Consider the following 22,259-nt stretch of genomic DNA (forward strand, 5'->3'; position numbering starts at 1 on the left):
CAAGTTAAACTCACCAATGTGCCAAACAATAGTTCACTAATCAAGTAAAATTTGAATTTTTATGCCTAGACTTATCCAAGATGTCAACAAGAAAATACCCAAATTCTACAAATGATAGACACAACTCAGAATAAGCAAAATGGCAAAGAGGGGGTGTGACCTTTCTAATCTTGCAGCATGTCAAAAATAGGAATACAAGTTTAGCCATTGATGCTGTTAAGGCCTTTTAAATTAAGGTACTGAATGAAAGTGTGGAATAGGGCTGCATTTGCTTTTGAACCATAAATCCAAGGCCCTGCGAAGAAATAATAGGGTAAATAGTTTTTGAGTGATCTTCTTCCTGCACTGGCCTGGACTCCTGTAAGAATTATGGCACTGGGGCAGGCTCACTCCCAACTGCCTACTCTCAGTGTTGGGGTAGGACACAGCAAGCAATTATTGTGAAGATGAGGAGTGGCAAGTATATGGATAATACTAATAATAATGAGGCAGAGTAAAAAGGAAAAAAAAATGTGCCCAGGATATGATTCTGTCCATACATATGCTAAAAAGTCCACAAGCATGACAGCAACTTTCCACTCCATAACTTGCCCCATTACTTGAAACATACAGCTAAGAAAAAGATTCCATTTCCATATGCTCAACTTCATTAAATTTGGGATTCAAGAAGGTACACAAACAAATGGAGTAGGACGAGCCAGGATATTAATTAAGAGGAGGAATCATGCACAAGCAAAGAGAGAGTAAAGGTTACTTTTGTCATGAATGACTTCCTTATGGATATCAAGAACTAACCTAATAGATACTTATCAATCAAAATTTTCTCAGCCCAGCAAAGCAGCAAAAGTCATTGCCATTATTGAGATGGATTGAATAAAAATAATCACTCAGATTGGAAGAATGCCATCCAGAAATCTACTTTTTGTAACTTTTGATCAGCTTATGCACTTAAAATTGGATTTTGGAACATAACAAAGTCCTTAAATACAATGCAAGGATACCTGGATAATACATTAGGTAGATGTTATGTAAAAATGAGTTAATCTATTCAGAAAGCAAATAAGAAAATCTATGTAAGTCATATTGCATCTTGAATACATACATTTTAATGTGCTTTTAGAAGAACCAGGTGATAAATTATATGTATAAAGCACCAGATTTACAGCTTTTACCAAAGGATGGATGTCATGGCTCTGAGGATGGTGTTGCCAAATATTGATGCCACTCTTCAGGCGTCCCTTTTCTCATCTTCAGCATCTTTATTGCTGCACTTGTCAGTGTTATGGCGAGTATGTTAAAGTCTTTTGGGGCCTGCAAGAAAAAGGATAAAGAGTTATTTGTTTGCCATGTTTCAGTTGATGAAACTTCATGCATTGGCTACTTTTAGCGCTGATAATCATCTTGACAAGTCATCTGGTTCTTCATCCATACATTGGATAAGATAATAGCATTTATTTCCACTTGCAACCAAAGAAGGATTATCTCTATTTTTAAAGAAATGATTTTTGAGTTACAGCCATCAGTTCCTTTAAAAGAGTAAGAAATGAACTAAATAATACCTTGGGGACCTTAATCAGCTTCATATTTGCCTCTTCTATAGTTTTCTGACCTTTCTTTGAGTTGCATTTGGCACAAGCAGTAACCTGTTATGAGAAGCACCAAACCAAAGAAACTGAAAATTTGGAAAATGGATGTGTTTTGCCTCAGTTTACCATCAACTCTCCTCCCTCTCAGTACCTAGCTTCCATTTCCTACGTCTCAAACTGCTTTTCTAAAAATCAATTTCAATGCTTAGTGATTTAATATTAAGGGCTTATCGTACATTGTCTGCATTATAAAGTGAACATAGTTCTGCACAGAGGATTGGCCTGTAGCCTGTAGGATCATTTCCTCACCAATACCCAGTAATACCTTCTTAACATACATCTTTCAGAACTTATTTAATTGAAATGATGTTAAGTGAAATTTCAGGGTTCCATTTTACAATTTTAGTACCACGTGTTTTAACCCTGTAGCTAATTGGGTTCTACAGTCATTTCTGTGACAATAACCATCTCATATCGCTTCTAATCCTTCTTTCAATGTAAAGGTTTTGTAGTTGTCAAATGCTCTGTTATGACTTTTTAATTATTATAATCGATTTCTACATTGGATTTTCCATTCCTTTTACCATGTCCCTTATGCATTTTAAGGCCCTCCTCTATTGCCTCTCACCCACCAATTTGAAACTTGATGCATCATTAAAATGCATCACATCTAGCAGTACCTAAGATGTTGGATCATGTCTACAAAAGAAATGAGAATTAGTAGAATGGTCACTACCAAATAAATATCACTCAACTCAACGGAGTATTCCCAACAAGTTTAAATAGATAAATTAATTATACTACAATCATGCAGTTTCTGAGTTGTATTCTATTTCCTATGTGTTATGGTACAATGGAAAATTTCCTGCCCTTTTCTTTGGCCTTGTTTCTTCTTTCAAATGGTTTTTGTTGCTTTCCCTTAACCCAAAACTATATTCCCACTGAAGTTGTAATAATAATAAAGGGTGTCCCACACTAGTAATAATAATAATAATAATAATAATAATAATAATAATAATAATAATAATAATAATAATAATAATAGTAATAAAATCTAACCAGATTTTCCCATGTCCATTCTCCTCCTTGTGCAGTTGGTAGAACATGGTCAATGGTCAAGTTCTCACATGAAGAGCAATACCTATTAACAAAGGAAACATGATATTAGCACAGAAAACAATTAATTTTGATTATACGCACCCATCTTCTCAGCAACTAAAGCTTTACTGAGAAGAGGTTGAAATGACACTATATGGTAGAAACCAAATGAAAGTCTGAAAGAGGTCTCCACCATGTGGCATGGATCATGAAACTGCAGTTAATGTTTCCACTCTTTCAGAAAAAAAATATATATATATATATATTAGATTGAAAAAAGAGGGAGGGAGGGAGTGGGGCAAAAGGGCAAACAAATTATAACATCATCAATGATGCATCACATCTCCATGCACCTTTGAATCTTCATCTCCCAAGCAAAACACATCAATAGAATATTCATTAAGAGTAAATGAATCAATCACCAAAGCCTTTTTTTTTAGAACTTTTGAAGGCCTTGAAAAATCCTGAAGAATGAAACAGAAGTTACAGTTCAGAATTTAGGATTCAAACTAAGAAGTTCATTTGGTTAAGAGAGGCTTCGTAATTCCTTGGAAGGGCGGTCAATAACACCATATTAAAAGCCACTTGGCATTTAACAATAGAGCAGGGTGCACACAAATTTGCGAGAGGTTAGAAACAAAATTTTGCTGCTCCTCTCAGAGTGATATCTTAGTGAAAGCAGGGAGAGAAAGCTATAGGCTTGACTGAGACTAGCTTGTACATGTTCTTACACCCATTTATTCTAGTGCATGGTCCAGAAGGAGTTTTTCATGGATACGAACCTCTGTTTGGATAAACTATTGGGGTTAATAACCATGCACAATATGAGCCCAAAAGTTGTGCTTTGTCATCTCTTGCTATGCATAAGATAAGAGAGAGTAGTAGAAGAGAAGAAGAGCTATAAAACCAATGGTAAAAGACCAAGAAAGAAGAAAGTGATGGACACTGCTCTAGAGATGAAGATAGGTGAGCTGAGAAAGTTGGCCAGCATCTCTATCCAAGGAGGGAGTGAATTGCTTGGACCTCCCACTGCCCACTAAGAAGGTTCAATTATTAAGAGAATAAATCTTTAGCAAGCTTGAGAAGACAAGAAGCTATATGGTCAATAATACACCAGGGAAAGAGTTAATGAAAAAGAAAGAGGCAAACCATTAGAATCAAGACAAGTTATCTTCAAAAAAAGAAGAAAAAAAAACCCAAAATAAATCTTTAACAAGCTTGAGAAGACAAGAAACTATCACTTTTCCATTTCATTGGGATTTCCACCCAGAATTAAATTTCAGAATTTGAAACAACTATGAGCATAATCACAAATACAATTGTCAATCAATGCCCAATAACTTGTAATTGGTTCTGCAACACAGTAAGCAAATGCAATTCAATTGTAAAATTTTCTAATACACAAGTAAACAACCAAAGATGACTTTGTTTCATGCAGTTAATACATTGTCAAATGTGACTTATGGAGATCAAATTGTCATCTAAGTAAGCAGATAAAAATGAAAATGTTTTCTGATACAGCACGAGTGTTTACTTTTCACGTCAATGGACTAAAATTGAAATGAGGGTCAGCGTACTACTTACTGACAAGTATAGTTGTCCCAAAATAATATGTTCTTACGACTAAGATTACTTCTTATCCTTCTTCTCTTAACAACCTGCAGCAGATGTGGAACCTGAAAGCAGAAAAGGGTACAGTAAATTCAAGTGGACTAGGACTAGTGTATCACCGCATGAGTAAACATAAGAAATTTTCAGTCAGATATTTAGTTTAAGCTTTAAATAAGATAAAAAAAAACAGCTGTATATGATTTCCAGAAAGAAAAATAGATCATAAGTTCTCCTCAACTGCATACCCTTAATACAGCTGGTATGTAGAAGGATCCACTTGGGGAACTTACAGTTTGATCATAATATTCTAGTACATCAGCCTGGACAAGGAGAATGACAATAACTCAGCAAAAAAAGGGTTACTTTCATATGCATTTCAAAACATGAGTGTATATGTGGAAAAAAAAGGCCTAGAAAAGGGCAATGTTCCAATAACCATTTAGTGATCAGGGAAGCTAAAATGTTATGTACTAGTTTGTTTTTCCATAAGCTATGTTATTATTCTTCAGTGCACTAAAAATGCAATTTGTTGTGTCATCAGGTTTCTCACGGTGAAACAAAATTGCCATGAGAAAGTGAACAAATGCATAGGCTGCAATGATAAACCTAGAAACTATACTCCACATTAGTCCAACCTTCTCCATGAATTCCAAACATATAGCTCTCTTCCAGCAGACAACATTGACTGGCCTGATGCAGGACAACAACAATCAGATCCAAATACAAACATCTATAAGAGTCTTTCTAAGTTGGTAGAAATGTAAATGGAAAAGAAAAATTGAATTGAGCACCATAGCACTAAAGAAAAGTGCTTGTAGATGGTCAACAATATGAAACCGAGAGAGAGAGAGAGAGAGAGAGAGAGAGAGAGAGAGAGAGAACACCAAAAAATGATGATAACCTCCTATCATTTTTCATCTAGTGATGGTGAAAACAAAAGTGAAAAAAGTAGGCAGAATGCAGTGAAGCCCATGACTGACAAAGTGAAATCAGGTAAATAAGAAAAAAATCAACTATCAGCATCAGCAGATATTTCTAATAATCTAAACTGACGTAGTTTGCAAACAGCAGGTTGTGACTTGTGACCCTCCACTATTCAACCATTTTCCTGTTATCTTTTTTATGTGGGTTCTAGGTATTCTTATTAACACCAATTTCACAACCATGCACGGGTAAGGATTATACATATTAACTAAGAATATATAGACTAAATAGTTCAAATAATGCATAGAGCAATGGAAGAAATAGTATGTCAATATTTTCCACAAAAAAAAAAATGTTGAGAGAACTTAAGCCCTTAGATAGGGAAAACAGGAGTATTCTTATGACCAAATCTGTTGATCTCAACGTGGCACTATGGCAAAATGAACTACACTTCCATTTAGAAGCTGACTTGCATTGCTGCCCATCCTTGATCCATTTTGGCATCACTAGAGTCATTTTGCCAACTATAGTGCAAATGAATAACTTCACTACAATCTTTTCAGAACTACAACATGTTGAATTGATAAGCTTGTACACCGATGCCATCATACTCAACACATGCAACGATTTATATTTCTTTCATAAACTACCAGAAGCACCTGTCAAACCACATGCTTGAATAAAAAGGAGAAAAAAAAAGGAAATTTCGAACCATATACTCATAATTGTAATATTAAATCTATAGCAAATTTCATTATGGATAAGATGATAAGATGCAGTTTCTAGAACACAATTTTGAACCTTCCATATCAGGCAGATTATTTGATGTTTCACATTTATTAAATTATTAGTTCTTGGCAGATCATAGTCAAAGAAATCCTGGTGCTTCCAAGAAATAAGTTGAAGAAAGGCACTCCCCTAAAGTGGATCAACACTATCAACCCTACTTGGCACATCAATTTCCAAAAATAATTTAACCTAGAAGCCATAATCCAAATCAGGAAACTCTAATCTATCATGGGGAATAGTCAAATTCTCCGCAAAATACAATACCCAGAAGATGAAATGATAAGAAATCCTTGGTCAATAAACTAAGATATCCTAAACAGAGTTGCAGAAGCCAAACTAACCACATCTAAAAAGAAAAAAAAAAAAAAGAACAAACAAAGAGATCAGTCAAATAAACAATTCATAAGTTGAGCTATATAAGCGCAGACTCAACATGCATAGAAACAAAATTTACAAATATGTATATATGAATAAGGAAAAAGAATTCAAGAAACAATTGAAAAACAAAAAAAGGATAGCTATCGAGAGAAATTACCTGTAAGAGATATCCAAGACCAGACCTCTAAAGCAAGCCAAATCATCTGTCTCAAACTGATTGTCATAATCTTCACTCTCATCACTCTCACTCTCTTGCCTTGCACTGAGACTTGCCTCCGCATTGAAATGCTCGGATTTCTTGCTAAAAGAAGAAGCATGGAGCCTTGTACGTGAACCAATATACTTGAGCTTTCCCTTTTGGAGCTGAAATGATCTTAACCCACCAACGAAACCATTGCCAAGAAGCTTAAGGCGAAATCCACCACCATTAAATAGCAATTTCAAGCGCCCTTGTGCTGTGAATTGAGCCATCAAGTATTGCAAGAAAAAGAGAAGCTTTTTTCTCGTTTGTTTTCTGGGAAAGATTGCAAGTTTCAGTCGACAGCCAGTGTTGATACATTTTATTGTTTCTTTCTTGGGAGTAAAAGAAAAATCGGAGAAAAAAGCTTCGGGGAAAATACGGTTGCCACATATTTGCCCTAATGTACTTCTGTTGAACTTTCTATCCTCTTGGGCTGCGGATTATTGACAAATTTGCCATCCTTTTCTACTATCAATTTAGGTTATAAGTTAGGCTTTTAATAAATTTTAAATTTTCTTAATTTTTATTATAGAGAAAGAAAATTTTTTTTGAATTGAAAAATAAAAATACTTTACAAAACCTTTTACTCAAATACAAATTTAAGATTTTTTAACTTTAAAAACCTTCGTTTCTAAGCAAAAGTTTAATTTTATTTATCTCTTCCAATTATTTTCCTTTTTCTTTTTTTCCTTTTCGTTGTATTTCATCACAGATCAAAATATATTTTTAATTCTTTAGGTTTTTAGCTCAATCACCAAATCACTTCAAGTTTTATATGTTGGCAATGAAAGCTCCACGGTCAAAAAACGGAAAGGGTTTCTTTACAAGAATTTTTTCTAATTTTATTTTAATATATCATTACAAAATATAAATTTTAAACATTATATATATATATATATAATATTTAAATAGATAAATATAAATTAATTTTTAATAAAAAAAAAACAAATATTATTGATGTAGAAGTTCGGGACGAGGAAGAGGTCCTATCCCCATCCACTCCATATCAAGATACAAAGGTCAAAGAAGAGTCAAAAACAGTTATTAGGATGCAGGACAGAGTTGCCATCCTTGTGTTCATACTAGCTTTTTCCCTCCTAAAATACACTGTATACAGGACCTTAAATGGAAAAACAATCCATAAATAAGGCACATGTTTCCAGCCAAAATTGAAACCACGTCTGTCACATTACCTGTCCAAGAATAGTCCACATGAGATTAAAACAAAAACATATTTCTTTAGCATCTTCTCCTCCCCTAACAAACTCCTAATCCAATCGCTAATTACAAATTACAGAGCTCGTTAACCCTGTCATCTATTCCCACTTGGCGAGGGATACAAACCCCCAACTTATCCACAGGATTAAAGACCACAGGAACAGACCAACAGCTTATAAGCTATAGCTGCCAAACCACCCTTTTATATATGCACGCTTGAAAGCACCTCATCCATAGCCATCCACAGCTGCACTCATCCCACCAACGCAAATGTATATCTACAATAGAAACAGGAAAAAAATACAAGTGAAATTTGGGCATATGAATTCTACAAGAAACAAGTAATCATGTACTGTAAAGAGTCCGAGGCACAAACCATTGTTGGACCTTCCTGAACTCAGTTAGCACAGGGTATATATTCTCAAAGGCTGTGTATGTCTCATCCCTTACCTAAATATGTGAAACAAGAAAAAAAACAATTAAAATTACCAAAGTACAACTATGAACAGCAGCATCATATCACAGATGGACAATAGCTGCTGAATTCACCTTGGCTCCTGTGATCACAATTTTTCCTGAAACAAAAATAAGCAGCACAATCTTCGGCTGTTTCATGCGATAAATTAGGCCTGGAAAGAGCTCAGGTTCATACTGCACAGAGTAATAATGGCGGTAATTAATGAAAGACTTTCAACCAAGCAACCTCATGGTACCAACTAGTATATTAAGCTTGACAGGTAACGGTTGTTACTTACACTTGAGAAAGCACCATGAGAGTATGCCAGACCTTCAAGTCTGATAGGGAACTTCACATCACAGGAACCAACAATATTCTGAATCTTGAAATCCTGGCAATTTCCACAAGAATATGTGAACAAAGGGGATAAGTTTAAAGGCAATAAACCGGTCAAGATAGAACGGTGATAAGTAGTAATATGTGTTAGTGTGTATCCTCACGCCACATGCATGTATGTGCATAGAGACAGAAAATAGTGGGGAACGACAAAGAACATTAATACCTTAAACTTGGCAGGAAACCCAAGCTTTTGGATAATTCGAGCATACTAAAAGACAATTTCATGTCAGATTGAACAATTCCAAAATCAAGTCCAATTAAAAGCAGTTCAACGCCAACATATACCTTCCTTGCTGCCAATTTTGACTGCTGCTCACTTTTTGCACCCGTACACACCTGAAACAGCAAGGACAAACTCTTTCAGAAAGAGAGACGCGGGATCACAGCAATACCATGCACGCTTGACTATTACAACAATGCTCCCCTTAATAAAGCAAATTCAAATACATGATTTTGAACTCCACACAACCTAATTGATCAAAGTAATAAACTTAATCCCAATCTAGTTGTTTAAAAGCTTTATTGTCAACCCCATCTCTCTCTCTCTCTCTCTCTCTCTCTCTCTCTCTCAAGAGGGGTAGGGCCATAGGCGGAGTTGGTAATGCAACTCGAATTCTTCTTTACTCTTGAAAATTGAATATACTCAACCTCAAATTAAAGTAAATTAATAATAATAATAATAATAATAATAATAATAATAATAATAATAATAATAATAAAGGTTAAAAATGTCCTCATGCCTTCTGAAAATTCAGTAAATAATATACAGCATAATTATTACAAATAATAAAGTAATCAATCCACTCCGCAGGCAGAATCTTTGAAAGCAACAATTTAAATAATCAACAAAAATATTTTTTGGTCTCCAAGCAAACTCACCATCTTCCCAGAGGCAAAAATCAATGCAGTAGTTTTTGGTTCCCTAATTCTCATAATAACGGCAGCAAAACGCTGTATGGACATGTAGGAAAGATTAATAATCAGTTCCCAACAAGGCACAAAATACCAGATTCATACTAGGCAGTTATAATCAAACTGCCACATACCTTTGGGTTGTATTCTGCATTACGTGCTTGCAATGCAATTTGCTTAAGATCCAACTTACAATCTAAGTTCACTGTTGATACAATGTTCCTAGAAGCACAATGCCCAAAATTTTAAACAGTGGTTAGATCTCAAATTTAGCAAAGATTATTCAATTATATTTTAAAAACAAAAATACAGAAAATAACATCATGACAAACAACAAATATAAAAATGCATGATAAAATTAGAAGCATAACACCAAACTCAAATGCAGTCAAGATATATAACCATTCTAAACATTCATCTGTACCCCAAGAGTTACAATATTAAAGCCAGAGACAGAGACTTTGAACCAACTTGCACATCCACTCTTTTTTTAATAGCTTGAAAAAGAGAGTGAGAATAATAATCATCTATTGTGAATTAAAAGCCCAAGCAAATTCACCAAGGCATCAATGCCATACCCAAAGCATGCATTATATCAACCATGATTCACCCTTTTTAGTAAATAAAAATTCAACATCAGCCTTCCAATGAAATTGCCTATGAAAGATGTCCAAATGGATTTAAAGCACACAAAAGCATTTCAGTGCCAGAAAAAGTCTTCTAATATAAGAAATCTAACAAAGCAGACGTCATTACTAAAGTTCATGTTAAGGGCAAACCATGAGGTGCCTGGAACTCTGGCCCAGCAAAGCACAAATACTGACTGCTTCTGTTGTTTTAAACATAACTGAAGTCATTTTGCCTTTATTTTTTTATTATGTTGGTAAGACAGCACATATATATATAACCACAATCAATTACATTGTTTCCTAAGAAAGAATTTTGCAGAAAGATTACTCATACTTCAGTGAATAATAATGCGAAACATTGTGCCAATTGAAACCTGCTGGATTCATTATAAATCCTATAAATTCTAACACAATTACTGCCTTCAGCATACAAAAACAAATTTATACAACAAATATGCCTGTCATCTTACATAACAAACATACTACTTTTGAAACCTTCGGAACAGGTTCAACACGTGACAAATTAATAAATAAACATAACTTCTATTTTAATTTCTCCGTTTCACTACACCACTATCATCCCCACCGACTCCTGCTTCAAAAAAAAAAAAATCGACAGACCCAATATTCTTTGCAGAATTAACCTTTAAACCAAAAATCTGACAAGACAAAACACGGAGTGGACTACAAGAATAGCTTTTATTAGAAAAACGGATCAACAAAGATACAATTTGTCTTTCCCCTCTCAATTTACGTCACCCAAACCTAGAGGCCCCCATTTTAAACAAAATCAAATCCAATCCTTTACAAATCAAACAGAAGCCCATGAAATCCCACATCGACCAGATTCCCCCTAGGTCAGTTCACATAGGTATATAAACATACTTGAAAACAAAGAAGGATTACAGGGATTGAAAGCTGAAGACTTACTGAAGAGTGGGAACAATGCCAGAAGGGTGCTTGGAAAGATCCACAGGCTGGCTCCCTTCCAAGCCTCCTTGCTCTGCCATTTTCTACCCTTTTGTTCCTCACCACCTCAACAATCCCCCCTTTTACAATATTGTCACAGCTAGATACCTCGATCTCACCCTAATTCAACCGGACTATTATCTTTTTAAAATATCAACGATTTTGGGTTCCTTTTAAACCAAATAGATGAATCAAAACTCAGATCTATACACACAAAGTTCAGTCTTTGACCAAAGATACAATCTAGGGTTTGAATTAGCCCGATCGAAGTCGAAAATTATCGTAAAATTGAAAAGCAGATAAGAAATTGAAGGGTAAATTAGAGGGAAGAATTCGAAAACAGGTTTCTTTTATAGGTTTTGATTTAAAGAGAGAAAGATATATGAGGAGATGAGACGAGAGGGAGAGATTTCGAGAGGTTGTTTGCGCTTACGGGTTTGGTTCCTACGGCTCTCTGATTATGAGAGAGAAATAGGGAGAGATAAGTAGACAAGCGGTTGGTCACACGCGAGGAAACTTTGGTACCCTAACTATGTCTATATATAGAGTCGACTGGGTAACGGCTTCTACTGCCAGTTTTGAGTTGGAATTCACCGGGTGTTGCCGGTTGGAAGGGTAAAGTTGGAAATTTAGTGGGAGTCGTATGAATTTACTGTTCTATCCTCCTGCTGGATCGGTGTGAATGGAGATCAATAATCAAGATCCTTTGGTTGTCTTGGGTTTTGGACACGTGGATGTGACATTGGGTGGGTGACTAGACTTATGGTGTGAAAGGGGTGGGCCCCATACGTTATTACATCAGCTGATGATAATATCTAGATGCTCCTATGCAAACCATATGCGCAATTTTAGCTTTGATTGAAAAATTTCGGTCAGATTTTAGTAATTCAATTTTTCTAATAATTTAATTTTTATTAAATTTATGTTATTTTGATTATTTTGATACTTATTAATTTAATTTAATTAATATTTAATTTAATTCGATTTTCAATAAGTTTTGTCCCATTAATTAAAGTTTGAATCAGATTTAACTATCGTCTCTTAAAAAAATTTAAATATATTAATTATAAAGTATTAAAAAATAATTTAAAATAAAATTTAATATATTTAAATAATTAAAATATTAAAATAATTTTTTAAGAAAATTTAAAATTATATTTTTTTAAAATATATTTTCAATTCTCAAATTATATGTGTTTGACATTACATTTACAAGTTAAAACTATTTTTTTAATAAAAATATTATTTTAAATATTATTAAAAAAATTTTATTATTTTAATATTTTTATAATTAAATTTTAATTTTTTTTATATTTTTAAATAATATATTTAAAAAAATAAAATTTTCTACAATAATTCTAATAGAAATACAAAAAAATGCCGTACAATGCTAAAAAGACAAGACATACAAATTTTAACTTGCAGTACCACATTAAAAAAAGAAAAACTTTGATCTCAAGACCTAATACTTGGCAGGATTGATCCATGTGACAATACGAAAATGTAAGAGACATTGCGCCTCGTTGAATGGTCGTTCATCTCTCTCTCTCTCTCTCTCTCTCTCTCTCTAAAAAACACTCCTCCTTCTCACTAAAATAAGTTTCCAGTAAGGTTTAGTTTAGAAATGGTCCGACTGTTTGTGGCGATTGACCTTCCCCCTACACTTGTTTTCAGTTTTTATTTACATTTTTTTTCTAATTTTTCTTATTCTCCATTTTTGGAGCTCTGGCGCCTCTATTTAGAATGGGGCTTTTGTTGGGTATCACCGATTGGATTTACATGTTGAAGTTGGTCCCCTGTTTATTGTGCAGCTCTTCAGAGCAAGCATTGGCTAGCAGTCGGAGGTGGGTCTCGGTTTTGATCACTTGCCTTTGCCGATCTTCATTTGAAAGCCGGTGAAGATCTTGTTGGAGAAGAAGACGTAAAGGTCGGCAGCAAAGTTTGGGTGATTGGGTATCTGTTTAGCCTAGGGTTTCTTAGCGTTTGATCCTAGGCTTGGCTTAAATCTATATCGCATTCCATATTTTAAGTGGACTTGGGCTTGTAACTAAATTTCATCTAAAGAACCTTATATTTTTTGATAAAAAAAGGAAAATGTTAAAAAAATTGTTCTAGCAAAAGAGTTCTTTAAAGAATACCAAGTTGCTCCCAATTTGATCAAAGGTTGAACAGGATCCAAAGCGGTGAAGCCCAGAACTGAATCGGCTGGGAATGGTTTGATTTTTTTCATTTTCTTGTTGAGTGCAATGGTTTAATTACTCGGTATATAAAAGAGTACAAGATAGAGCCACCACCATGAACAAGCTGGACTAGATGGAAAAATCATAGGGTTATAAACAATTCTAATAACACATGCAGGTAAAGCCAAATAAAAAACTGGGCTGGTTGCGAACTTGCAATTGTAAGAACATCCTAAGCATGGTGCTTTACTTGCAAAGAGAAGTTGGTAATTTCTAGAATTATCACAAGTATTTCAAGATGTATGAACACATTTACAAGGAACATCAAATCAGGAAAATTGCGTAAATTCTTTGCTGGCTTAATGTGGAACATCATCCTCAGCTCTCAGCAAAATTATTTAGTGAAGAAAAAATAATTTCTCCCCCAGTTTTAATTAAAGAATTGTCAGGAAAATTTTATTTCTCACACAAATTCATAGAAAACAGCAAACTGCTGAGCCCAATAACTAAGCATTACAGCCAAATTAGTAAAAGACATCTTGGCGAGAAGAAGTTTAATCTTACCATAGATACAATAGACTCCTGGTAAAAACACAATAGTGAGAATAAACAGAGTGAGAAATTCCTTATTCCTGGCATTTTACACATGATTGTAACATAAAATTGTGAGAAAAACATTTATTATCTCAAGTTGTTTTGTCATATTGAGCATTTCTTCTTGCACACTCCAAGATAGTCTTGTCAGCAGTGATGAAATATGCAGCAATTGATGCTGTTCAATACAGGGGAAACAAAAAGGCAACATATCAAATTTCTCATAAACTGATGGTAACTTCAACTAGTTCATGTTCAGCTCAAGTTTTCATATAGTTTAGAATCATGAGAGTTTGATCTGGTTCCACTTAAAGAATAAAAACTTATAGATAAAATCCTACCATACAAAGATTATCTTATCATTTGATTTTTCATGTGTCAAATATCCTAACTTATTTACCACATCTGAAGTGCAGAACACAATCAAAGATTATGAAAATTCAATTTCTAAACACTAGTCAACTTGGATCATACCAGCTGAGATGATGAGTGCTTGAGCAGTATAATTGAGATTTGCCTTTGCCCAAGGAATCACACGTACAGCAGTCAACTAAGAATAAAGAAAAGGAAGAACCAAATAAAAAAAAAATGAATAAAGGAATAAGACATCCACTGAAATTTGAAGTTGCAAAAAGAATACAGCAGCACTTTGAAACTAAAGAGTCATACTTTTTTTGGCCTTTAATATAGAAATATATAACCAACTATTTATTGCTCAAATAGATGACTTCAAACAGTTTGTTGGATTGCCAGATTACTGATGAAGGGAGACTCAAGTCAATAAGATAATAGAAGCAGGATCCCAACCAAACTGAATTGTTCTCAGTTCTATTTATTTAATCAGGTTAAAACCTATTTACCAATCTGGACAAGTTATTATTACTTCTGGTTAGAAAAGGAACAATATTACTTCTGGTTAGAAAAGGAACAAACTGACAAGACAAATGGACTTATTAAAACCCAGAAATCCTACACTCTTTTAAATGGTTGTTAAGCTTAGCAACAGCCCATCAATCACCAAATCTTCTTTTAATCTGTTATAAAGACTGAAAATGGGTAGTCACTCCTAGAAAACTCATCCATTTACGTTATTTGATCTCCTTGTAACTTGGGGAGGCTAGCGGGAAAAGGGGGTTAAGGACTGTCCACCAGAGATACAAGTGACTTATTTCCTATGGAATTACCCTTGTAGCTTTTATTCTTCCAGGTAATGACCACCATATGAAAACTCCCGATTAATAGACAAAATATGATTGAAGAGCAAAGAGTTTTACAAAAATAAAACATTACAGTAGGGATGGCAGTGACAACACAAGTAATAGCAGCAGCCTTGGTTCCGGCACGAACACCTTCTGCAAAATTACATTCAAAAGAAGAATAATAATAATTTAATGAAGTGCAACAATTCGATGCTAACTTTGCACAAATGGGGGAAATGGGTACTTATTAAGATATCAGATCGATCAGTAATAAGAACACAACAAAAAGAAAAAATGGAAATGGAAATAGAACCTTGAGTGCAACGTTTAGATTCCAAAATCCTCTGATCCTCAGCTGGAGAAGGTATCACAAAGGAAGTATTATACTTTTTGCTCCTCAGCGTCTGAGCCAAGTAATCTCTCATTTCTGATGGGATCCCCATTAGTCTGTTCTCCCTAATTTCAATCTCCTTCTTCAAAACTAAAAAGATTTTAAGCTTCTTCAAAATCAAAACACGAAAACGGAACTGATGTCCGAGATTTGATAAAGAAAGAGTCCAGTCGTGATTGTGCGTCTGCGCGGCGAACTGGATCAAATTGGCCCTTCTAAATAGGATAAGAAAAGCCGAGCTTTATTATTTCTTTTTTGAAAATTGCTCAGCGACCCTTATACTTCTGCTTATTTCTAAAAGCGGTGGAAGTTTTATGGCCAAAGTTTCGACACGCCTCATTAATCACTCGTAAAGGCCAATATATTTTCAAAGGCAGCCCCTGTAATTATTGAAAATTTTTAATTTAATTATTTTTAATTTTAATTTAATTTAATTTAAAATTTTAAATTTAATTTAATTTAAAAATTAAAATTTATAGACTAAATTTTTTTAATTTAAATAAAAAAGTTAAGAATTTTAATTTCAAAATTTTGAAACTAAATTTTTTTATCTCTTAATTTAAACTTAAAAATTAAGTTTAATTTATTTTTTTTAGTTAAATATAATTTAAATTAAAATTTTTAAGTTAAATTGAATAAAAAATAAAAATTAATTAAATTAAAATTTCCCAAAGTGTAATTGAGCTTTAAGCCTATTTTCAAATATTGATTCAATTAAACTTTATTAAAATAAAATTCATATAATATGTAATTAAAGTTGAAATGAATTTTGAGTTTAAAAAAAATATTTATATTAAATTTAAAATTTATATAGTGAATATTTATCATTTGAATTTATTTATATAAATAATTAATTAAATATATAATATATTTTTAAAATAATATTTATAAATTTATATTTTATGTTTAAAATAAATAAAATTGAAATATTTTATAAAATTATTATTTTTAAATATAAATTAGAAATAAAAAAATATTTTTATATAAATTATTTATTAAAATCGAAGTTAAAATGAGTTTAATTAGCATCCGTATAGTGATTGAATTTTGAATAATTTAATATAAATTTTAATCAAATTTAAAATTAATTCAGAGTCATTATTTTAATTATTTATTTTTAATTTATAAATTAATTTAAAATAAAAAATTAAGTGTTTGATTAATGAGTATTTAAAAATAATTTAATCTCTTAAAATTAAATTCGATTATGAGCAAATTTAAAATTAAAATCGATTTAAATTAATTAAATTGATGTTTAATTAAAAAAATAAATGAATCATATTTAAATTAAACTGAAATTATCTAATTTGATTTTGAGTTAACTTGGTTTTTAATTAAAAAAATTTTAAAAATTGAAACAAAATTAAATTAAAATTAAAATCTAAAAACTTTTTGGAGAATTAATGGGTAAATTCAGGCTCACCTTTATTAATTAAAAATATTTTCTGTTGGTTTTAGATAATTTAAATAATTTTTTAATTTATAAATAAACCAAAAATTTTTTTATTTATAAACTCGATTTTTTTTTTTTTTTAAGTTGCAGCTACACATATTGAGCGTATATAAAGGTGTCGTTTCGATGCTTTTCAGAGTATTATCATTAACAAAGAGCCGAAACAGTATTACGGTAAGCGCCACCGGGTCTCTTCGTAGAGGGTTGTTTTGTGAAGGTGTTTAGGCATGGCGGATTCGGAATCGAACCTTCAAAGCAAATTGCGATGCCATCATTGTGCAGGCCCTCTTTCCAAGGAGATGGTACTCTTTCTATTCACCATCTATCCGTTTATTTAGCTATTGATTGTTCAATCAACTGATTCGTACTATGAATTTTGAGATTTTTGTGATTTTGTTTTCAGGAAACTAGCGATTGGACTATTCCACCTCTAATCAGAGATAGCTTTTCCATGGTTTTTCTCTTTAGTCTTTATATATATTGTTTGGCAGTGTAAATTCTCAATTGTGAATTTGTATTTTGAATGTTGAGAGGTGGGTATGCAGGTGTAGGGGTTTGAATCCATGATTGGCTTGTAAGAATCTATGCGAACGGTTTTCGGAGATATGGCTAATTTATGTTTATCGGTGTTGCTCCTATTGACATACTAATCGTTTCATATAATATTGTAATTTGTATTATGTCTGGTTCTCACAAAAAAAAAGAAAGGAGGTATTCTGTCTTATTTGAACTATGAATATTTGTGAAGTTTTGATTTTTGAGCTTCTGGTGACATGTATTTAAGTAATTACGGTTTTTATTAATGATTTTGGTGTTGGGGTTTATGTTTTCTTTCTTTTTTTTTTTTTAATTTTTTATTGTGGTATAGATTGGTTCTGCTGTTGGTGGTACAACGAGCGCATTCTATGGATTCAACCATGGTATTTTCATGTGTCTTTCTTATCTGTTGTTTATTTATTTAAGTTGATATTTTTTGGATTATCTTCCTTCATGAAAACATGAATCTCTTAAACCTTAAAGCTTGGAGCCGTTGTGGTGTATCCTTCTTTTCTCTCTTATTTAATTGCGAAAATAATGTTTGTAACATATGTGCCATAGTTTATACTATTACTGCGTTTTTTATTCAACTTTGAGGATATTCGTCTGATTCATGGACTTTGATATTAAATCAATCACGGGGGCTTTTTGTTATTTGCTGATGTGTATGTTGGTTGATGCAGTGATGCCAGTTGTTCGGAAGTGGGTAAAAGGACCAATGTGGGTGCATTTCCTCATTGGCGTAAGTTTACACGAGCCTTTTTTTTTTTTCTTGTGCTCCTTATTCATGAGCTTTTTGTTCTCCTCCTGCATCTTGTTCTTCTTGTGTTGGTTTGGTGCTTATATGCTTTCATGTTGAATAAAAGTATATGCTTTTCACCAAAATCTTGATGAATGAGCACACAACCTTGCAGATAAAAAGTTGTCAGAGTGACAGTCTTGCAGTTGATATATATGGTCCTTTCATGAGCAGCTTTAAGTGTTCTTGAAACTAATTGTTGATTGATGTACAGTTTGGGCTGCAAATTGGGATGAATACTTGTTTCAATCCGTCCTCATGTTATTTGCATTAACTCATGAGTATGACCTTGAGATTCTCTTGCATTTCTGGCTATTGCATTGGTTCACTGAAGCCTTGTTATTACGTCCATTGTCCAGACCCATCATCTAGGTTAAGTTCTGAAACTTGCATTGGTAGTAGGGCATCATGAACAATAACTTTGGTGCCCTTGGTCGTCTGGGGTGCATGATACCTAATTAAAATCAGTATAAACACTAAGAAATGTTAAAATTGTGATATTTATGGTGTATAACACATCTACAAAAATGTTAAAGATATTTTTTAAACAAAAAAAAAGTCTGGACTATGTTTTCTAGGATTTAAAGGCCGACTTAATTAACTAAAATAGTTGGCTTGTTGGTACAATATGAAGTTTAATAATGTGAAAAAAGTTTTCCTTTTTTCACCTTTAAAAAGAGAAAAGAGAGAATAGAGAACATTCCAATTTCCATTAACCAGTAAACTGAGGACCTCACCCAATCAACCAAGAAGGTAAGCTCTATGTCCATTAGTATAAGAGGCCTTGGGCATTTCAATTTAGTCCATGAGGAATAAGCCTTCTGATTAAAGGCATGGATGCTTGCATATATGAGGTTTCCTGTAACATAATGCTCGGAAGCAATTTGATTATGCTTCATGCATGAAATAGGTAATTATCTTTAATTTTAATTATTTCTGATGTTTGGCTGGCCAATTTGAGGTAGCTCTATCTGTTCCATAAACAACCATTCTTCTTTATAGTGGTTTGAACTTAAGATCTCTGTGTTGGGATCCCAAGTTTCAGTAAACTGTGTTATTTGTGTGCATACACATTTCATCCATTGGGCAACCTCAGGGATTGTCCTTTTTGTAATCTTGTATGCTTATTCATCCATCTTCATTTATTCATTTCTGACTTTCATGGGCCTTTGTATGCTAATAGCACATATGGGCAAAATTTCAGTGAACTGTGTACTTTGTCCTATATTTTTCTCTGTGAAATTATTTCTCGCTAAAGTTCTTTGTGCATATGCAGGCACCACCTGTAATAGTATTCTCTTCTGCCTGCGCGGGTTTAGCAGGTCAGTAATATTCTCCATGAATTTTTCTATCGCTCAATAGGTGGGCGAGTGAGGCGAGGGAGGCATGTGAGTGTGGACAACTATGGGGAAGGGGGAGATCTCTCTGCCTCACAGTTTTTTGCTTGGACTTAAAAGGTGCATGTTGAAATTACTAATGGCTTGGAAATCTACAGGTGGTGCTGTTCCAGCGCTAGCCCAACTTGCTTCATCTTCTTACCATGCAGCGGTGTCATCTCCTTCACTTCCTCCTCCATCACATGATCAGAAGATGCATGGCTCCAGAAGTTCCTCTACTTTGTGAGAGATAACACGTATACATGCAGTGATATACAGTGGTGTCAATGCAGAGAGAGAGAGAGAGAGAGAGAGACAGAGGGCTGCTTTTGTATGTGTACACCACTGTGAGGGGCTTTGTAAGCCTTCGTGATCTGCTATGGGCAAATTAATATCAGTTCATTATGAAATTTGTCGCTGTCGATATCTACTACTTCGTATGCATATTTATAGTATCTACTTCATGTTTTTCATGATATAGTACCGAAATTGAAAATTAGATAGATATTATTTTGCACAATGAAAACTGTGAGAACATTTAGTCTTTTGATTATTCTAAATTTTCATTTTCAATTTTTTATATGGCGTTTTTGAGCGTTCATTATTATTATTATTATTACTAGATATTTGGATTATAAAATGATAATAATAATATTTTTTATTATTTTTAACAAATTTTATTATATTATCAGTCATAAATATGAGTTAATATTTATATATAATTCATTAAAATATATAATATTTTCATAAATAAGGATGGGAAAACTACGAATATAAATCTGAGGATAATTTTTTTTTTTAAAACTTGAATTTAGGAAAATGCGGCTTTAGACAATGGACGATGTTGTTGCCGTGAACAACGGTTTCATTATTGGATGAGGATTAAAATGAGGAATAATTATATTTATTAGGAAGTTTAAAATTTTATTATTTAGAAATTTAATTATTATTAAATTTATTATTATAATTAAATTTAATTTAAATTTATTTAGGATTTCTAATTAGAATTGAATTGAAATCTTAAACAAACTTAAACTAAATCTAATAAATAATAAAATTCGTAAATAATAAAACTCTAAACATCCTAATTCTATAATGAGTATAATTCCTAATTTTATCATTCAATAGTGCATCACACTTAGGGTTGTGCATAGTTTGTGGGAGATTCGAACTAAACTGTATAACTAAATTGAATTGAACCATAATATAAAAAAAAAAAAATGGTTATTGTAGAAATCAAACCAAATTGAAGTTATTTTACTATTTGGTTCCGTTCTGATTTTTCATCAAGAATTAAATTGGAATCATACTAAAATCGAACCGAATAAAAACTGAATCAAAGAACTGATTTTATACATATGTATTTTTCATATATTTTAAATATATTACATAGTTTCAATAAAATTATATATTATATGCAATTAAGATTGTTATATATATAACTTAATTTATTATTAATTATAAGTATATATATGTAACTTAATATTAACTTTTATTATTTTAATTAGAAATATATTAAATCACTTTATAGTCATTAATTATCTTATTAAATCACATTTTCATCATCATGTAGTATACTTTCTTCTTAAAAATTATATAATTGAAAAATAAGTATAAGACAGTAAAATATATTTATTAAAATATATGTTATGAAGTGATTTAATTCATGTATATGTTATTTTATGAGATTGAATTATGACTCACTTAAAATGTCAGTAGTGTGATCCAAATAAAATATTTTGTGAGGTATGTGGTCATGGTGAAAAATATGAGCCAAAACTATATTTAAGAATCAACGCTAATAATTGAATTCACTAAGTTGAATATTATATTAGTTATTTTTAATTTGAAAAAGTTTTGGATTATAATTTACAAAATTTTTATAAACGGTATTTACTATATTAAAATTAAATTTATTTTTAATACTTATTATTTTAAATTAAATTTTAAATTAGTAAAAATTATGTATTATTTAACAAAATTTTAACTTTAAATAGTTGAATGTAAATATAATAAAGAATTTCTTTAAAACAAAAAATTATGTAGTTTTGTGCTCTTAGTTTAGGTTATATTAATCCTAACTCATATTACACTCGTTGATTTGCTGTTATTTTATAATTTGGATAAAAATATTATATAACTTATTATGTATAGGATGGATTGCATATTACCATACCAAAAGTTTAAACTTTTAATAGAGACACAACTCTAATTCCTTATAATATAGCAGCCCAAATGCTATGGGCCAAAAGAATTTGGGCAGGATGCTAACTCACTAAGTTATCTCCACTCAAATGCTAACAATCCACTCTTAGTACCTGCCGGTTATTCAAACCCATTACCTTAGTTGTGATATCAATTATAGGATCTAGTATTTACCACCGTACCAAAAGTTTAAACTTTTAGCAAAAGTATAACTTTAACATTTTATAACATAACAGTCTAAGTGCTATGGATCAAAAGAACCTGGGCAGGATACTGACCCACTAAGCTATCCTTACTCAGTGCCAACACTATAT

At 32.4% G+C, this 22,259-nt stretch overlaps 4 protein-coding genes and 1 long non-coding RNA gene across 7 annotated transcripts; 2 read left to right on the forward strand and 3 right to left on the reverse strand.

The window, feature by feature from the left end:
* Positions 1–906: 906 nt before the first annotated feature.
* LOC110659110 (uncharacterized) lies at positions 907–7,083 on the reverse strand. Its single transcript, XM_021816963.2, has 7 exons — positions 6,544–7,083; positions 4,931–4,985; positions 4,541–4,615; positions 4,269–4,360; positions 2,646–2,727; positions 1,560–1,643; positions 907–1,311 (listed from the first exon to the last, which is right to left on the reverse strand). The coding sequence occupies exons 1-7, from the start codon at positions 6,855–6,857 to the stop codon at positions 1,186–1,188; spliced, it is 828 nt and encodes a 275-aa protein (XP_021672655.2). The 5' UTR covers positions 6,858–7,083; the 3' UTR covers positions 907–1,185.
* A 700-nt stretch (positions 7,084–7,783) lies between these two features.
* LOC110659111 (TATA-box-binding protein 2) lies at positions 7,784–11,731 on the reverse strand. 3 transcript variants are annotated; one of them, XM_021816964.2, is made up of 9 exons: positions 11,173–11,730; positions 9,748–9,835; positions 9,581–9,652; positions 8,987–9,037; positions 8,865–8,909; positions 8,601–8,693; positions 8,395–8,496; positions 8,222–8,295; positions 7,784–8,123 (listed from the first exon to the last, which is right to left on the reverse strand). In XM_021816964.2, coding segments are annotated over exons 1-9 (606 nt in total). In that variant the 5' UTR covers positions 11,253–11,730; the 3' UTR covers positions 7,784–8,122. The 3 variants fall into 3 exon arrangements, with proteins under 3 accessions (XP_021672656.1, XP_021672658.1, XP_021672657.1); XM_021816966.2 differs by lacking the exon at positions 8,395–8,496 and having other exon boundaries at positions 11,173–11,731; XM_021816965.2 differs by lacking the exon at positions 8,222–8,295 and having other exon boundaries at positions 8,335–8,496; positions 11,173–11,731.
* A 906-nt stretch (positions 11,732–12,637) lies between these two features.
* Positions 12,638–13,331, forward strand: LOC110659035 (uncharacterized). Its single transcript, XR_002495689.2, has 2 exons — positions 12,638–12,741; positions 13,023–13,331. It is a non-coding gene; the product is annotated as an uncharacterized LOC110659035 (long non-coding RNA).
* Positions 13,332–13,867: 536 nt separating this feature from the next.
* On the reverse strand, positions 13,868–15,812 carry LOC110659113 (early nodulin-93). The gene is made up of 4 exons (XM_021816969.2): positions 15,498–15,812; positions 15,276–15,337; positions 14,460–14,535; positions 13,868–14,163 (listed from the first exon to the last, which is right to left on the reverse strand). The coding sequence occupies exons 1-4, from the start codon at positions 15,625–15,627 to the stop codon at positions 14,078–14,080; spliced, it is 354 nt and encodes a 117-aa protein (XP_021672661.2). The 5' UTR covers positions 15,628–15,812; the 3' UTR covers positions 13,868–14,077.
* Positions 15,813–17,146: 1,334 nt separating this feature from the next.
* On the forward strand, positions 17,147–20,320 carry LOC110659112 (uncharacterized). Its single transcript, XM_021816967.2, has 6 exons — positions 17,147–17,330; positions 17,432–17,482; positions 17,897–17,948; positions 18,249–18,307; positions 19,641–19,686; positions 19,860–20,320. The coding sequence occupies exons 1-6, from the start codon at positions 17,256–17,258 to the stop codon at positions 19,985–19,987; spliced, it is 411 nt and encodes a 136-aa protein (XP_021672659.2). The 5' UTR covers positions 17,147–17,255; the 3' UTR covers positions 19,988–20,320.
* The last annotated feature ends 1,939 nt before the right edge of the window (positions 20,321–22,259 follow it).

The sequence above is a fragment of the Hevea brasiliensis genome, unplaced genomic scaffold (genome assembly GCF_030052815.1).
Source record: "Hevea brasiliensis isolate MT/VB/25A 57/8 unplaced genomic scaffold, ASM3005281v1 Scaf5, whole genome shotgun sequence".
NCBI classification, from domain to species: domain Eukaryota; kingdom Viridiplantae; phylum Streptophyta; class Magnoliopsida; order Malpighiales; family Euphorbiaceae; genus Hevea; species Hevea brasiliensis.

Excerpts from the sequence above, each read along its gene's own strand:
- LOC110659112 (XM_021816967.2), top strand. The coding sequence starts at position 17,256 with ATGGCGGATTCGGAATCGAACCTTCAAAGCAAATTGCGATGCCATCAT. Across the intron at positions 18,308-19,640 it reads GGGTGCATTTCCTCATTGGC|GCACCACCTGTAATAGTATT; the intron begins GTAAGTTTACAC and ends GTGCATATGCAG. Across the intron at positions 19,687-19,859 it reads TGCCTGCGCGGGTTTAGCAG|GTGGTGCTGTTCCAGCGCTA; the intron begins GTCAGTAATATT and ends GGAAATCTACAG.
- LOC110659113 (XM_021816969.2), bottom strand. The coding sequence starts at position 15,627 with ATGGGGATCCCATCAGAAATGAGAGATTACTTGGCTCAGACGCTGAGG. Across the intron at positions 14,536-15,275 it reads TTGTCACTGCCATCCCTACT|TTGACTGCTGTACGTGTGAT; the intron begins GTAATGTTTTAT and ends CTTTATTCTTAG. Across the intron at positions 14,164-14,459 it reads AGCACTCATCATCTCAGCTG|CATCAATTGCTGCATATTTC; the intron begins GTATGATCCAAG and ends TGTATTGAACAG.
- LOC110659110 (XM_021816963.2), bottom strand. The coding sequence starts at position 6,857 with ATGGCTCAATTCACAGCACAAGGGCGCTTGAAATTGCTATTTAATGGT. Across the intron at positions 4,986-6,543 it reads GTCTTGGATATCTCTTACAG|GCCAGTCAATGTTGTCTGCT; the intron begins GTAATTTCTCTC and ends GTCCTGCATCAG. Across the intron at positions 1,312-1,559 it reads AGCTGATTAAGGTCCCCAAG|GCCCCAAAAGACTTTAACAT; the intron begins GTATTATTTAGT and ends TTTTTCTTGCAG.
- LOC110659111 (XM_021816964.2), bottom strand. The coding sequence starts at position 11,252 with ATGGCAGAGCAAGGAGGCTTGGAAGGGAGCCAGCCTGTGGATCTTTCC. Across the intron at positions 9,836-11,172 it reads GGCATTGTTCCCACTCTTCA|GAACATTGTATCAACAGTGA; the intron begins GTAAGTCTTCAG and ends TTGTGCTTCTAG. Across the intron at positions 8,497-8,600 it reads CTCATGGTGCTTTCTCAAGT|TATGAACCTGAGCTCTTTCC; the intron begins GTAAGTAACAAC and ends TACTCTGTGCAG.